The sequence below is a fragment of the Cucurbita maxima genome, unplaced genomic scaffold (assembly GCF_002738345.1).
Source record: "Cucurbita maxima cultivar Rimu unplaced genomic scaffold, Cmax_1.0 Cma_Scf00009, whole genome shotgun sequence".
NCBI lineage: Eukaryota > Viridiplantae > Streptophyta > Magnoliopsida > Cucurbitales > Cucurbitaceae > Cucurbita > Cucurbita maxima.
In genome coordinates, this window is record NW_019272025.1 from 4,762,539 (window position 1) to 4,778,299 (window position 15,761).

General features: G+C 36.4%; 3 protein-coding genes and 1 long non-coding RNA gene across 7 annotated transcripts; 1 reads left to right on the forward strand and 3 right to left on the reverse strand.

Moving 5' to 3' along the window:
- The first annotated feature begins 750 nt into the window (after positions 1 to 750).
- On the forward strand, positions 751 to 1,301 carry LOC111484543. The gene has a single exon (XM_023131195.1). The coding sequence runs from the start codon at positions 773 to 775 to the stop codon at positions 1,199 to 1,201; it is 429 nt and encodes a 142-aa protein (XP_022986963.1). The 5' UTR covers positions 751 to 772; the 3' UTR covers positions 1,202 to 1,301.
- A 1,219-nt stretch (positions 1,302 to 2,520) lies between these two features.
- On the reverse strand, positions 2,521 to 7,268 carry LOC111484436 (F-box/LRR-repeat protein 3-like). Of its 4 annotated transcripts, XM_023131020.1 has the most exons (9): positions 6,443 to 7,268; positions 6,228 to 6,359; positions 6,026 to 6,130; positions 5,560 to 5,953; positions 5,342 to 5,471; positions 4,336 to 4,630; positions 3,910 to 4,161; positions 3,017 to 3,118; positions 2,521 to 2,917 (listed from the first exon to the last, which is right to left on the reverse strand). In XM_023131020.1, exons 1-8 carry the CDS (start codon positions 7,127 to 7,129, stop codon positions 3,056 to 3,058), a joined length of 2,058 nt encoding a protein of 685 aa, XP_022986788.1. In that variant the 5' UTR covers positions 7,130 to 7,268; the 3' UTR covers positions 2,521 to 2,917; positions 3,017 to 3,055. The 4 variants fall into 4 exon arrangements, with proteins under 4 accessions (XP_022986788.1, XP_022986786.1, XP_022986789.1 ...); XM_023131018.1 differs by having other exon boundaries at positions 2,521 to 3,118; XM_023131021.1 differs by lacking the exon at positions 2,521 to 2,917 and having other exon boundaries at positions 3,035 to 3,121.
- A 1,353-nt stretch (positions 7,269 to 8,621) lies between these two features.
- LOC111484502 (cationic peroxidase 1-like) lies at positions 8,622 to 10,080 on the reverse strand. Its single transcript, XM_023131134.1, has 3 exons — positions 9,722 to 10,080; positions 9,432 to 9,626; positions 8,622 to 9,350 (listed from the first exon to the last, which is right to left on the reverse strand). The coding sequence occupies exons 1-3, from the start codon at positions 9,929 to 9,931 to the stop codon at positions 8,796 to 8,798; spliced, it is 960 nt and encodes a 319-aa protein (XP_022986902.1). The 5' UTR covers positions 9,932 to 10,080; the 3' UTR covers positions 8,622 to 8,795.
- Positions 10,081 to 11,879: 1,799 nt separating this feature from the next.
- LOC111484561 lies at positions 11,880 to 15,444 on the reverse strand. The gene is made up of 3 exons (XR_002718523.1): positions 15,271 to 15,444; positions 14,921 to 15,126; positions 11,880 to 12,168 (listed from the first exon to the last, which is right to left on the reverse strand). It is a non-coding gene; the product is annotated as an uncharacterized LOC111484561 (long non-coding RNA).
- Positions 15,445 to 15,761: the final 317 nt, after the last annotated feature.

Below are 15,761 nucleotides of genomic sequence, written 5' to 3' on the forward strand. Positions count from 1 at the left end.
AAAATGTCTTATTGTGACCCACTTTAACTTGTTTCCAAATAGTGGGACAATCACAAATATTAAAATTATATAAAATAAAATAAAAAAATTTTGTACTTTAAAATAATAATTTTATCAAAATCGACTTTAATTAGGAATTACACCAGAATATTAACGACTTGGGTCCGGTTAGATTGTGATATTTTTATACCTAATTTAATTGTTGGTAAATTTTTCAACTATAACAACTCTTGAGGAATAATGCTAAGGCGATGACATGAAGGAAGACGATTCAGTCTATTCGATTTTTGTTTCGTCTTCACCCTCCTGCCTTAGGCAGGGTCGATCCCGCCACTAAGATAATCAAGCCAGAGGTCGCACAACAACTTTCCATGGAGCCTCCTGTGAATCATTAGGTCCGCTCAGTTGGACTCAATTGCAAAGAATTTAGTGAATAGGAAAGTGAGGACTTTCGCTAGCTAATGTCTTTCGAGGAGTATCGGGAATACCCTTGAACCCGCTTGCTTATTCTAGTTACCAAACACGCCCCAAGAAAGAAATGGTTTTTTAAATTAAGAAAAGGCCACCAGATTGGGAATTTACTCCAAGGGGTAAACTGGTAATTTCACATATAATTTAATATAAAAAAAAATCCCATCTTGTTGGTTTTGTTCGTACAAATGAATTTGGGCTTCATTTATTTATATATATGTATATACCTAATTGTCCTTTCTTCTTCTTCTCCCATTCACAAAAATTCTAAGAGTTCAAAATTTTTGTAGTAATTTGTTGAATGGGTAACAGTTTAAGGTGTTGTTTGGCTTGTGTTCTTCCTTGTGGAGCTCTTGATTTGATACGAATCGTTCATTTGAACGGCCACGTCGAAGAAATTGCCCATCCCATCACCGCCGGCGAGGTCCTAAAAGCGAACCCAAATCATGTTCTTACTAAGCCTTCTTCACAAGGGGTTGTTCGTCGGATTCTGATTCTCTCGCCGGAATCTGAGCTCAAAAGGGGCACTATTTATTTCGTGATTCCGGTGACTTCTCTACCGGAGAAGAAAAGAAACGCCGGAAGCAGCCTCAAAACTCCGTCTTCAGAGGTCAAAACTGTACCGCCACCGCAGACAGTGATTCTTACCTCTCCGATGTTGTATCCGACAAGAAACCGTCGCGGCGGGACCGCCGCGGTGCCCGGGTGGTCGTATGGCGGCCCCGTTTAGAGAGCATTTCTGAAGACTAAAATAATATACTTTACATGTAAAAGTTTTGTTTTTTGCCGGCGCCGGGATCCGATTTTTCGGCCGAGATGATAAAAGGAATCGGAGCTGTAATTTCGGGTTCTTTTTCTTTTTTTACCGGTGGTAAGTCAGCTGTTTATCATCCAATTTTTGTTCCGAGCTGTGAAATCTGAGAAGGAAAAAAAAACTCGGAATTTTTCCATTCGTTTTGAAGAGGTAAAAAAAAAAAATTACTGTTGTAAAATGAATATATGGTTTTTTTTTTGTCAATTGACATAAAATATTTAACATTTGCAATTATAAAATAAGAAGGTCGGATCAATTGTTAAATTACTCAATTTTATCTAATAATATAAATTATTAATTTTCTTTTATTCACGAGTCTTTATAAATTCACTATTTTTAGTTTATTTTTGCATTTTAAATATTTTAATTTTAAAATTTAAGATTTAAGTTATTAACCTAATGAGGAACAAAAGCAGCAAAGTGTTAAGTTATTTACTATATATTTTAATTTTAAAAAAATTAAAATATTCTGACATGGATAATATATACATAATATATGCATATTATAAATTAATAACTTGGTCTTCTCAATTTCACATGATCTTCTCAAACTCTCACTTCCACAAATTATAATAATGTAAATGTTTATTATTTAATTAATTTTTTCTTTGGGACTACAAACCCTTATTTGATTTTATATATATATATATATATATATATATATATATTTTTTTTTTTTTTTTTTTTTTTTTTTTTTTTTTTTTTTTTTTTTTTTTTTTTTTTTTTTTTTTTTTTTTTTTTTTTTTTTTTTTTTTTTTTTTTTTTATTGTAAGAATTTGTTTCTCAAGTTAATATATAAATTTCATTTTTAACACCAAGGAAAATGGTGCTATCATTTTTGTTTCAAAAGCCTTTAGCCATTGAAAAGTCTATTAATGGAAATAATCGTGGGAGGACAAATAATCGTGATATTGTCCTCCCTTCCTATTTAAGTTTTAAGAAGCATGTATTAGAGAGAAGTTTCTGCACTTTTATAAAGAATATTCCTTTCTCTTTTTCTAATCGATGTGAGAACTCACAATAACTCTTCTTGAGGACCCAACGTTCTTACACACAGCGTCTCCACGGGTACCAACATGGTAATCTACAATTAACGAACTTATAGTCCAGAATAAGTAAGCTCGCATCGATACCGTAAGAGACTTATATAGGGGAATCCATAGCTAAAAATAAGGTTGGGAGTTGTATAGATGTGCATGTGAGTGTTGCAGAAGTTTAGAGATGAGAAGAGTAGATGATTGAAAAGAGAGCACATGTAATGTTGAGGCATTGCTGAGAAGAAAGAGGATCTGGGTTTACAGATTCAGGCTTCAATTCCCGGAGAATTTGGGAGAGTCTTCCCCATACTCCTCAAGACATGGCCTACGCCTTCCCTTTTTTTACTCTCTACAATTTCAACACTAATTCAACCAACGCCTTCTTTCTCACAGTTTCCAAAGCAACATATTTACAGCTTTATCAAGTTCATATTTTCAAACATATGGTCATCTGCATCAATACACAGGTCGCCCTCTGTTGCGGACCCGTGTTGAGTCGAATCTCTCGCATCTTGCCCTGGGAGAAGGCCTGCCTTGGCATTCGGGGGTGCGTGCTGTAAGCGAGAAATGGGTAGCAGGAGAACCAGCAGCAGCCCTGTGATGAGTAGATCAAGCTGTGATATCTTTAGTCATTGGCTATGCTAAATATCAAGCAAGCTATTTTTTGGATCATGGCTGCTTAATGCCAAGCTACCTGTCTAGAGTGTGTAAGTTTTGAAATCATTGCCATGGATTATGTTGAGTATCCTAAGCTTTTCCCACTGTGCAAGTTCCAATCTTTATCGTCTTGGTCAACCTACTAACAACAAGGTTCATCAGCCTCTTGTCCTAGTACTATTTGGTCAGTCACATGGAATATGTATGAAAACTGGGATTGTAAAGTCAGAAAAGACATGAACATCTTAAAATATATACATAATTCAGTTTGGTGGAAATCAAAGAAGCTTCATGCTAAGAAGTTTGCAACCAAGGATAATATGAACATCCATATGAGAAGAGTGGAATATTCTATGAGTATCCGAACTTAACTTATTCTCAAAGGCAATGTTATTATGTGAGATCCCACATCAGTTGAGGAGGAGAACTAAATATTTTTTACAAGGGTGTAGAAGCCTCTACCTAGCAAACGCGTTTTAAAAATCTTGAGCAAAAGTCCGAAGAGGACAATATTTGCTAGTGGTGAGTTTGAGCTGTTACAAATGGTATCAGAGCCAAACACTGAACGATGCGCCAATGAGGAGGGTGAACCCCTAAGGGGGGTAGACACCAACCGGTGTGCCCGAAAGGATGTTGGGCCTTGAAGGGGGTGGAATCGGGGGTCCCACATCGATTAGAGAGAGAAATGAGTGTCAACGAGGACATTGGGCCCCGAAAGGGGGTGGATTGTGAGATCCCATATCGGTTGGAGAGGAAAACAAAACATTCTTTATAAGGATGTGAAAACCTCTCCCTAACAGACACGTTTTAAAAACCTTGAGGGAAAGCCCAAACAGAAAAATCTAAAGAGAACAATATCGACTAACCATGGGCTTGAGTTTTCACACAATGACATAAAATGAACAAGCTAAAGCAGAAGAAGATGAGTACCTGGAATGCTTTGTCCCTCCAGTACAATACGCATCCACGGGTTTCCAGGTACTTACGAAAAGACGGGGGAAGCAAGGATTTGAATGACAAGTGCAGCTTCACCTTTCTTAGACCCCCACATACCAGCAGGGCGGCAGTGAGACCATCTGGAGTCAAGCCAGCCAAATGCAAGATGGTCATGTTTCTCAGGCAATTAATGCTAGCTAGAGACAATAGCCCAACATCTGTAACCGAACAGTATGATAAGTTTATCTGCAACCAAAAGAGGAAAATCTTTAGCAGGACAGGTTATACCAAACTCATTTTCAGGGCAATAGAGAATAAAGGATCATGCCTAAGTTTATCTGCAACCAAAAGAGGAAAATCTTTAGCAGGACAGGTTATACCAAACTCATTTTCAGGGCAATAGAGAATAAAGGATCATGCCTGCTTCAGATTGTGAGAGAATTGGGCAAGTGGAAGCATCCCATCATCATTTACATTGACACATTTCTTTATATCTAGCACAGTAAGCTGCTTACATCCCATTGCTATGGCTGCGAGGCCGATGGGTGAAATGCGACAACACCCTCGAATTTCAAGTGCTTTTAACCTCAAACATTTTGACAAGGATATTAACGAAGAATCTGTAATTTTATTGTTATAAGCAATGTTAATCATCTCAAGAGCAGGACAGCCCCCAGCGGTTGCTGCAATGCCTCTGTCAGTTATTCCAGTCGACCTAAGAAAACAAAATGGAAAAAAAGAGAAAATTTACTAAATTACTACAGGAAAATCATGTACCCAACTCTATATTTGAGCTCTTATAAGTATAACGTTTAGGAACTTGTATTTTTCTTTTCGGTTATGATTAAGTCTGTAGTTATAGAATTTGATGAGTAATTCTTGATAGTATAAGTTAAGAAGTAATCTAGAAATGTGCTATCTAGATTTGATGTTTCTACGTTTCAAGAAACCAAAAAAGATACATAATCTTGAATGTGCAAGACCAAAAACGGATATATGCTCCTTCCTTAACGGCTACTATTGTAGGAAGCTTACGAAGCTTCTAACTCAAATAGACAGACAGCATATGTAACAACTTAAGTCCACCGCTAGCAGGTATTGTTTGCTTTTACCCGTTACGTATTGCCATCAACCTTACGGTTTTAAAACGAGTCTATTAGGGAGAGGTTTCCACACCCTTATAAGGTATGCTTCGTTCTACTCTCCAATCGATGTGGGATCTCACAATCCACTTCCTTTCGGGGCCCAATGTTCTCGCTAGCACACCGCTAGCAGATATTGTCCGTTTTAGCCCGTTATGTATCGCCGTCAGCCTCATGGTTTTAAAACCCATCTGTTAGGGAGAGGTTTTCTCACTGTTATAAAGAATGCTTCATTACCCTCCCCAATCAATGTGGGACCTCACACAAATGGACAAATATCATACCTGTATAAATCAAGCTCTTTGATTTTTGGACAGCCATTTGCAATGTGGGATAGACCATCATCGTTTATATTCAAGCAAATTCCCAGCTTCAGAACACTAAGCCTTGAACATTTGGAGACAGACTTCAAGCCTAAACAAAAGAAGCAACATTAATGTTAAAAACTTAAAAGAATCATGGAATATGTAATGTAAAACAGGAGCTAAAAGCCCTGTACAACCTTCATTGTCGATCTCGTTGTCAGTAACGTCAAGTTCCTCCAAGTATGGACAGTGTTTTCCTATCAATACATAAGCCTCTCTAGGAACTAGGCTACAAGATTCCATCTTAAGCGAAACGAGGGAAGAACATGAACTTGTAATGCTGTTAATGGATGCATAAGTTATCTTGCGGCAGCAAGTGATGTCTAATTTCCTCAACTGATCGTGTTTTTGCACAAGGGTGGAGACACACTCATCAGTCACCCCTGCACACTTGCTTAAGCTAAGCTCCTTAAGTGATGCACGCCAATTAGCAATGGCTCTTAACCCAGAAGTCGTAAGTGAACAACAATCCAATTTTAATGATTGCAAACCAGAAAAATTATGCAGACATTTTGCCATATCCGTTGTGATCTAAGGCAAGAACATAATCAGATAAGCACAATAATCTCAAATTATCACCAAAATACAACTACATTCACTTACTGAAGAGCCATATGATAAGATGAGCTGTTGAAGATCTTCAGAACCATTAATCAAAGAAGACAAACCAGAATGACCGATACTTTGACAGCGAGTCAGATTAAGCAACTGCCAACAAAGTTGCACGTATATCAATAGTAATTACATTGAAGCTGCAAAAAAAATGTTTTCCCAACAAAGGAAACGGCCAAATTAAGGAATGTACCTTCAATGAGTTTCTCTTGCAGTAACGCTCTAAGGCTGCAAGGCCTTCATCATCAATTCCATGGCATTCCTCAAGAACTAGCTCTTCAAGATGTTGCAGTTGAAGAATTGGCTGAAGACATTTCTCAGTAATCTGTAACAAAAATCTTCATTAGCTTTGAAAGAGAAGGTGGCGGGGGCGGCGGGGGGAGGGGGTGTTGAAGGAGGGGGAAATACCGGCAAGAAAGATAGGTCTAAACTCCTTAGCTCCTTGCACTTCGTTGCAATCAAACCAACACCCATATCAGTAATATGCACGCACCATTTCAGACACAAGACTTTCAGCTTTCTACATCCAACAGCAACACAACCAATCCCCATATCCGTAATCGACCTACACCTCGCCAACCACAATTTCTCCAAGTTTTTGGCCTCCGCTATGACCTTCAACGCCGAATCCGTCAGTGCAACCCCATTCGACAAGTTAATCTCAACCAATCCAGCACAATTCGTAACCAAATTCGACAATCCCGCATTCGAAAACGACCTAGACCGGGACAGATCGATGGAAAACAACGTCATTTTCCAAGCACACGATATCGCATTCAAAAACGAATCCTCGACATGAAGGCAAAGGGATAGGTCAAGTTTCGAAATGGATGGGTATCGACGAGCGATACTTCGAATCAGGTCGGAGCGCAGTGGTCTTAGAGATTTCCGGTGTTGTGATTCGGTGGAGTAGAAGGATTTGCAGACGAGAGAGAAGGATTTACGAGAAAAAGGATCGTCGTGAAGATGGTCGAGAATCACGAAGATGATCTCCTCTGTGAGATGATCAAAGGGTCTGGAGAATGCGTCGTCCATGTCAATGGTCTTGAGCTTCTTCTTCAATGGAGATGGACCAGAATCGAATTTGGAGAACATGGTGAAATGGCTAGATCAAAGAACAGAGGAGGAGAAAACGAGGAATCTATGGGTGGAAAAAGGAAGTAGAAGCTGTAAAACAGGGTTGGTTGGTTCAGAGACTCCACCAAGATTCTTGCCGAGAAGTCATCCGCTTGAAGAAACAGAGGTACGGAAAATTACATCCAACGCCTTCCCCGTCCATATTTATTACAAATATTCTCATTTTTCATAATTAATTATGGATTAATACCAAAATAAATTCTAATATTCTAGCCCATATAGATTATAAATTTTTGAGACCAATATTGGTACCATAGAATTCTATGGTTGGTTGGTGACCTCTAAACGTTAAAGGTGTTTTTGAGGTGATCTCTTAGTTCATGCTTCAATCGCGTCGGAAATATTTACTTTTTATAAAATCTTTTATACCCGTGTCAAATCTGAAACTTAGCTGAATATTTTTAACAAAGGAATTAAATTAAATGGATAGGAATTATAATATTTATTTAAATTTGGGGTTTAATAGGATTAAATTAATTTTTTAATAAAAAAATTAATATAAGATAGGAAAATAATACATAAAAATAAATTAACCAAATTTAGCTTAAAATTATTCCAAAAAAAAAAAACAAAAAAAGGAAAATGATGGAGGTGATATTTGGTGGAATGGCGATTGGGGAAGGCAAAGAACGAATGAGTGCACGTGGTACGGCATCAGAATGGGGGCCCACCATACCCGCTCAAAAACGTACTTCGTTTCTTGTCTTTCGTACTCTCTCATTTCAGAGCGTGTATCCACCGCCTATTCTTTAATCGACAAGTGTCTTTCTTTTCTGTCGTCAGATTTTTAATATAGCGCACCACGTGGCAACTTCTAAATAAACGGGCCTTTTATATATACTCGACATTGGGCTCAGGCCCACTCTTGAATTCCTCTTTCTCCGTTTCTGACCCCTAAAACTGGGCCTATTTCCTTCTGGAGGCCCAATAGGACCCAATTTTGTATAATCAATCTTGTAATTTATAATTTAAAATATAAATTATTATTTTTAATATAATCTTATTTTTCGAGAGAAAATTCCATCTATTAATATATTATTTTTATGTTTTAAAACAATTTTATTTTTGTTCATTACATATTATATAATATTGCAAAATAATAATTATAAAAAATTAAAATTAAAGCATATGCTAAATGTGAGGACTTATAGTGAGAATATTAAAGAATATTATGTCAACTTAATAGAATTATTCCCATTTCACCTACCGATCTTATCACCATTAATTAAAAATTGAAATTTGTTTTAAATGAAAATATATTTGATTTAATAATTATAGAATTGTATGAAAATGATCTTTAACATAAAAATAACGACGGAAGGGCGTCCCTCTCTCTCTCTTTTTCCACAACAAATTTGAAAACTATTGATAAGAGAAAACTAATATTATGTTAATCTCTTTACATTTGAAAATATCTTATGCATCAACGATTTTCAAACAAATTTTAATATTTTCTACAACATTTTAGAAGGGCACAATAATTATTTAATTTCATATAATACAAACAAACATCAACGAAGGTTATACACAAACTTGAACACTCTTCGACACTCGAATCTCAAACAACGTTAATCCAATTCCAAATCCAAATTCAAATCGAAAGCGAAAACCAAACCGAAACATTTTAGTTGACAAACCGACAATTTTGTCTGATTTCTCCATAACTTCCTGTAAGTGGCTTTATATTGCCCATTTTGATCATGGAAGAACCAAAGTCATCTCTAAAGGAGTATGGATAACTGCTATAGTACGACACCAATTCATCACTCTTCTGGCTCCCGCCGCCGAACAGTTCCTGGTCGGAATGGAGAAGACCCTTCTTATTCAACAAAGCTTTGAAGTAGGCATTGTCAAAGAAATTGGAAGACTTGTCAAGACCCATCAGATTGTTATCCTTGCCGCTTGGTGGGCAAATTGCCTTCAGCGACGCTGCGAATTTCCGGTCGATATTGGTGTCGTTGTATATCCTTGTTCGGAAGGTGGCGCACCGAGCTTTGCCGAGGGTGTGGCCGGCCGATAAGAGGATGAGGTCCTTGAGGTCGAGGCCTTGAGATTGGAAGCTGGATAGAAGCTGTGAGAAACTGAAAAATGGCGGAGGGAGGCTTCTGTTGGCATCGTCTACGCTTGCTGTTCTTGCATCTCTTCTTCCTAATAGTACTTTGTAGTTTGGCCCACCAAGCTGTTCAAAACATAGTTCAACATTTTGGATCGTTAATAATATTTTTTGGATTTTTGAGCGATTCAGTAGTTTTATACTTACAATAGCAACCGAATCACGAGCAGCAACAGCTAAGATATCAGCACAAGACACAACATTGCCTTTACAAGCCTTGTTGACTTTTTGTTTAATCTGGTCGACGACTTCAAATCCTCTGATCGAGTTTATATTAGGAAAGGCAGTCTTTTCTCCAACGAAGTTACCAATATCGTCCAATAAGACCGACCCATCGCAACCCTAATCATAAAAAAAAATTACAACTCTCAATCGATGGCATGATATGAGTTGAACAAAACGAACAATCAGAACGACAAGAAAGAAGATGAACTTACGTTGACGAAGCAATCGTGGAAATGGAGACGTAAGAGGGAAGCTCCCATACGAGGCTCACGTTTGATGGCGTTCAAGACGACGGATCTAATGGTGGACAAGGCCTTGGGGCAGACTTTGTTGTAAAAGTTGGGAGTCAGCTGTGCATGGCTATGGCTTAGGGCAGCTGATAAAACAAAAACACAGAGAAAAAGAGAGCGAAGGGCCGCCATTAGAGCTATTGCTTGCTTACTTCTTGTAATATGCTACAGTATTTCTTGGGATTCCACAGTGAAGATGAGGAGGAGTGCGTTTGGTTTATATAGGGAAAAATGAGGAAGCTGTCACGGGTAGGGTGACACCATGGTTTGGATATCTCAAAGGTAAGAGAGGAGAGAGAGCTCTTACAGACCAAGTCTCCCATGGCTCTTATGAACAATCCATAAATTATGCTTTGAGAATTTTTTTAAGTCAACTATTGATGGGCAGGAGATTGAACAATCCATTGTTATGAAGTTTAAATTTCTATTCTATATTATATTTAAGTGTTGTTTTACAACCCACATTTTTCTTCTTTTTCTATTTATCAGATTATAATCTCTTCATCGATTAGAGAAGGAAAAGAAGCATTCCTTATAAAAGTGTGAAAACTTCTTCCTAGCAGACATGTTTTAAAACCGTGAGGTTGACGACAATACGTAACAAACCAGAACGAATAATATCTACTAGCGGTGGGCTTGAATTGTTACAAATGGTATCAGAGCCAGACATTAGACAGTGTACCAGTGAGGACGATGGCTCCCAAGGAGAGTAAATTGTGAGATTCCACATTGGTTAGAGAAGAGAACACAACATTTTTTATAAGAGAGTGAAAACCTCTTCCTAGCAGACGCGTTTTAAAATCGTGAGACTGATGACAATATATACTGGCTAAAACGAACAATATCTAGTAGCGGTGAATTTGGATTGTTACAATATATTCTTTAGTCCTACCGCCCTAAATTCTTCCACTTGAAGCCTTGAGAATCAAATATCCTTCCAAATATTATCCTCTAACCAATGAGGAATTCTGAAGAATAGTAAGAACATAGAACTTAAAGAATTGGCCCCAAAAGGAGGAAGAGGAAGAAAGTGTTGTTTAAGAGAGGGTCAATGCCTTACAAAGAGACACAAAACCCACGGTTGGTTTTGACCAAATTTAAATTAAAACAGTTGCCAATTGATCAACTTGTGAAACACTTATCCCTTCCTAGCTAAGTCAACTGTTCCTGATGACAGAGGGGGTAATTGGGTTGGTCTTTGACAAACGTGTGTTAAAGCTTTGGCTTTGCTTCACCTACCTACTACATTTGTCCCATTCTACCACCACACTTTTTTCAATCATTTTGGAGATTTACAGGTAAGGTTATTAAGTGTTGTACTGAAATGTTCCGATAGAAAGAAAGAGAGTGGAACTATTTCATTTGCTATTATAATCCAACTGCAAGGAATCAGTGAATCACTCACTACGTGAAATTAGGAAAATTTTCCTTCCTAATATAACCGAGTATTTTTAATACATCCATACAATCATTGCCTCTGAACTTTTAACTGGTCTTCTTTTCCTTCTTTTTTTTTTTTAACCGAGTTTTTAAATTCTCTATGAAGGAATTTTCTAAACTATAAATTAAGAGGGCGTGATGTATTGGGATGATATATTCTGAACAAATCAATAATATATATTTGACTATCATGCAACTTACGAATAAAATATTTCGCGAGATTAAATATAAATTGTTGTTAGCTGTTAAAAGATTGCGACTTCCACACTTGGGAATAAAAAGTTTGTTTAATATTTGAAAAAAATACAAGTGTTATATTAAAAAAAGGTAGTAGTAATAACAATATTATCGAAATGATTAGGATAATTTATTCGGTATTGTCTTTTTGAACAAGTAATAGCCACTGTAATCTTTTATTTAAAATATTTTGGGAAACAAACACGTATTTGGAAGTTATAGTAAAAAAATAATGCTTCTATTATTTAAAAAAAAAAAAAATCAAAATGCTTTCTGAACAAAAGAACAAAAACAATTCATAAAAATAAATTATATTTTGAAACGACTTTTTATATTTTAAAAGACCAAGAAAAAAGAAGGCTTAAAGAAATGGTTTTTAAACAAAGTTAGCTTAAGTGTATTACTTAGTTTTAGAATCTTTAAATAAATTAGATTCATGGGCAATCAGAATAAGATGCATCATTCAATAGCAATGAAGGTTAATGTGTACCTCAGAGTGAGTATTCTCCAAATTCAATCTTCCGTGCTGTTGAGGTCCCAGATAAATCCAGAATTAACGTAGAAAGCATTCCCATCAGAATCATCAGCGGGTTCGGCTCAATCCTGGGCCTCTTTCTTGTGATGTAAAACAAAATCAGACTCCTCCAGAACGCCAGGAGATGAGATAATGGCCGAAATTTGTCAACAGCCACCTGTTACACAAAAAAAAAAAAAAAATGCAACCGCATCATTGTCATGGTTTGGGAGGGAAAACTTAAAAAATGTGAACCCACCTAATACGACAATATACCTGATAATTATGAAGGTGAATATTAATGGAAATAGTATAATATGGATACCAACAATTGGAAGGTTGCAGAAATGATTATTATATGGCATCAGCTAATAATTGTACAGAGAAGGTTGCAGTTTACATAAGCAATAAATTGACAAAATGATGACATGCACTGTGTTAAGGAGGAATAAATAAGGTGTTAGAAAACGTAATGATATGAAATTGTCCACTTTCACTATTTGATTTCTCAAAATTTCTTATATACCAATGGAGATAGGATTCCCTACTTATAAATTCATGATCAACTCTTTAATTAGTCGATGTGGGACTTCTTTCCCAACAATCCTCAACAATCCTTTCCTCGAATGAAGTACACCCTCTCTCCTGTGGTTTTATGGAGCCCTCGAACAACCTCCCTTTAACCGAGACTTGACTCTTTCTCTAGAGCCCTCGAACAAAGTACACCTTTTGTTCGACATTTGAGTCAACTTTTGACTACACCTTCGAGATCCAACTTAAACTTCTTCATTCGAAATTTAAGGATTCTACTGACGTAACTAAGTTAATGGCATGACTTTGATACCATGTTACAAACCACGTCTCTCCACAATGTTATGAAATTGTTCACTTTGAGCATAAATACTCGTAGATTTACTTTTGGTTTCTCCAAGGAACTACTCTCCCAACAATCCTCACCATCATTGAAATTAAAAGTTTCTAATAAATTATCTTATTCAGTTAATGAGGTAGAAGATATGTGACGGAGGTGTTCTAAATTTCTATAAGAGTTTCCATCTGGATATGCTGCACCCTTGATATCCTTACACCGCAAGAACTTATCAACCAATGTTAAGGGTGCACAGATTCAGCGAACTTAAAGCAGAGGATGAAGATCTATGTTTTTCTCGACTCTGCAGAATACGCTCTAAGAAGCAAGGACGACTGACTCTTTAACTACGAGAATTTCAGTCTTGTTAAAACCACAATTCTTTAGAGAGGATGTATTTCGTTGAAGGACTCTACCTTAACAAAAGGATATATTTTTTTTCTCAGAAGACACAACTCTATACCAAGAGATGGGAGTATTTGAATGACCACAAATAGTCTATAACTATGTGATTTTCTTATTTGTTTGATACACACAAAAAAACACTTCTTTTTTTCAGACAATTACTCGCATATTGTAGTGTTCGTTGAGTTTAGTGGTTGATGTGCTCATTCACAGATTGATATTCTGTTCTATCCTGGGAGGCAATTGTTTAGACACCTTGAGTCTTAAAGAAACAGTGTGAGTTCATTGGGTTTAGTTTAAACTAAGAACTTTTGAGTGATTCAAGCATTAAAACTAATCACACGGTCTTAGGTTCATGTCGATCCAAAATACAAAGGCTAAAGTCAAGTAACAATTTGCACGACCAAAATTGTCTAAAATTCTATGATAAGATTGAGATTCTTTATATATATCCCACAAAACAATAAGAGAGTATTCCTATTTATAAAAAACTAAGAGATTGTTTCTTTCCCTGTGCACAATACATATTCATGTTACCCTCAAAGAATAAGACAACATCAAGGCTCCATGAATCAAGAGAAATGTCTATTCAATGATCACAAAGATGGAAGTTAAGATTTAGTTTTATAAGCAACTTATGAAGTCTTTTTCTCTTGTATACTTGATGTGTTCATAATCTGTACGAGTATGAAAAGTATCTCTTCATGGAAAACAATCCATCAAACCACAAAAGAAAATTTTCAAAACCTAAATGGTAGTTGGGGAGATGTTTTTAAAAATAGTTTTTTTCTTCCGTATTCAAATCTGTTTCCAAGAGTTGTGCTAGATAACTGGCAAGGTCAAGTAACAAGTTTCTTTTATATATCCATGAGTGTCGAGATCAGTATATGTGCATCTTGACTATTCTCCCGGGAAATTACTTGGTCCTACTACTACATTTGCCTACGAAGGAAACTTGTAGGATACTAAATTCTGCGTAGGTGGTCACTATGACTTAAACTCATTCCCTCTAAGCCATTTTTATACCTAGCTCATAATTTTAAAAGGAATAATAGCTTGAGTTATCTTAAGAAGCAGTTTAGCAAAACACAGATGCAAAATGGCCCTGACCTAAGTTTCAGGAACTGCACTTCTATTCATATTTTTATTGATACAAATAGTACCGGGGGGTGGTTTTATAGATACTGCTTAGCCACTGAGTTTCAATAACTAACCACTGGTATGAATCTAACAGAAAACGCTTTAACCAAAACTAAGAATACAAATAACAAAACAGCTCAAACAATCACCAAATATATACGCAACAACTCGATGCCACAAGCTCTTCATAGGAACATTAGACCGAAATTAGAGGAAAATGTTTTAGACTCAAATGTGGTTACCAGGTAGTATCATAACCATTATTGACAGCCGCAACGTAGTCCTTGAAGCTCGAATACCATCTCAACATCATTTAATTCACTTAAGAAGTTTTACGACTTCTGGAAGACTAAAGTTGTGGACGTCAATAACAATGCTAAACTTTCCAATCAGTAATCAGACTAAGCAGGCTTTGATTCGCAACAATGCAGTGTCAACATATGCATACATACAGCTAAAATGTAGGTTTCCATGAAATTATAACTTAGTAGTTGCTTTCGTAGGAATGAGAGCTAACCTTGACCTCGGCGTTCAGAGCGTGAGTGGCGACGAGGCATTGATCGATCTGCTTTGTAAATCGAGCAATCGTAATCGCTAATGCCCTAATTTCGAGTTCAATCAACTTCTAATTTACAAACGATTCTTGAACTCCACTATTCACAGCATCGACTAAAAGATCCGAAACACACACCGCTTTCTGAGTAGCATCTTTCTTCGCCTTCTCTACCGCGATGATTCAAAACAAGGAGATTACGATTTAATATCACGAAACTTTAAAATAATCCGCATCTAAAGACTATGAAGCCGTAAGAGAGAGTGAAGAAATTATAGGAAACAGAGAGAGAGAGAGAGGAGACAGTAACTAACCGGAGTTTTCCCGAACCTTGAGAGAGGCGTACTAGTGATCATTGACTATTCGAAGCAATGAAGCTTCCAATCCTCCAACCTCGGCGCTCAATCTATCCATCTCCGATCCAAATTTCCCGCGATTAGGCGCTACAGGGAGTTGCGGCCAAGATGAACCTGACGGAGAATTCATGTCTGGCGCGAAATATTTTGGTTCACATTTCTCACACTCTTAAAATATTTAAATAATTCTAAAATTTATAAATATATATATTTATTGGGTATTTTTTTAAAGATATATAATTAATTTTTCAATATTGTCAAATTAAATAATGTTGGAATTTCCAAGGTGGCTGGCTTACAAATAATCATCAGATACTTCACTGACAAAAAACGAACTTTTCAAAATAGTCCAATTAGCGAAAAATAAAAATAATAATAATAATAATAATAAACCTTCAAATTTGACTATTTTTTTCCTTCAAAAATTAATTTTTAATAAATAAGCCAAA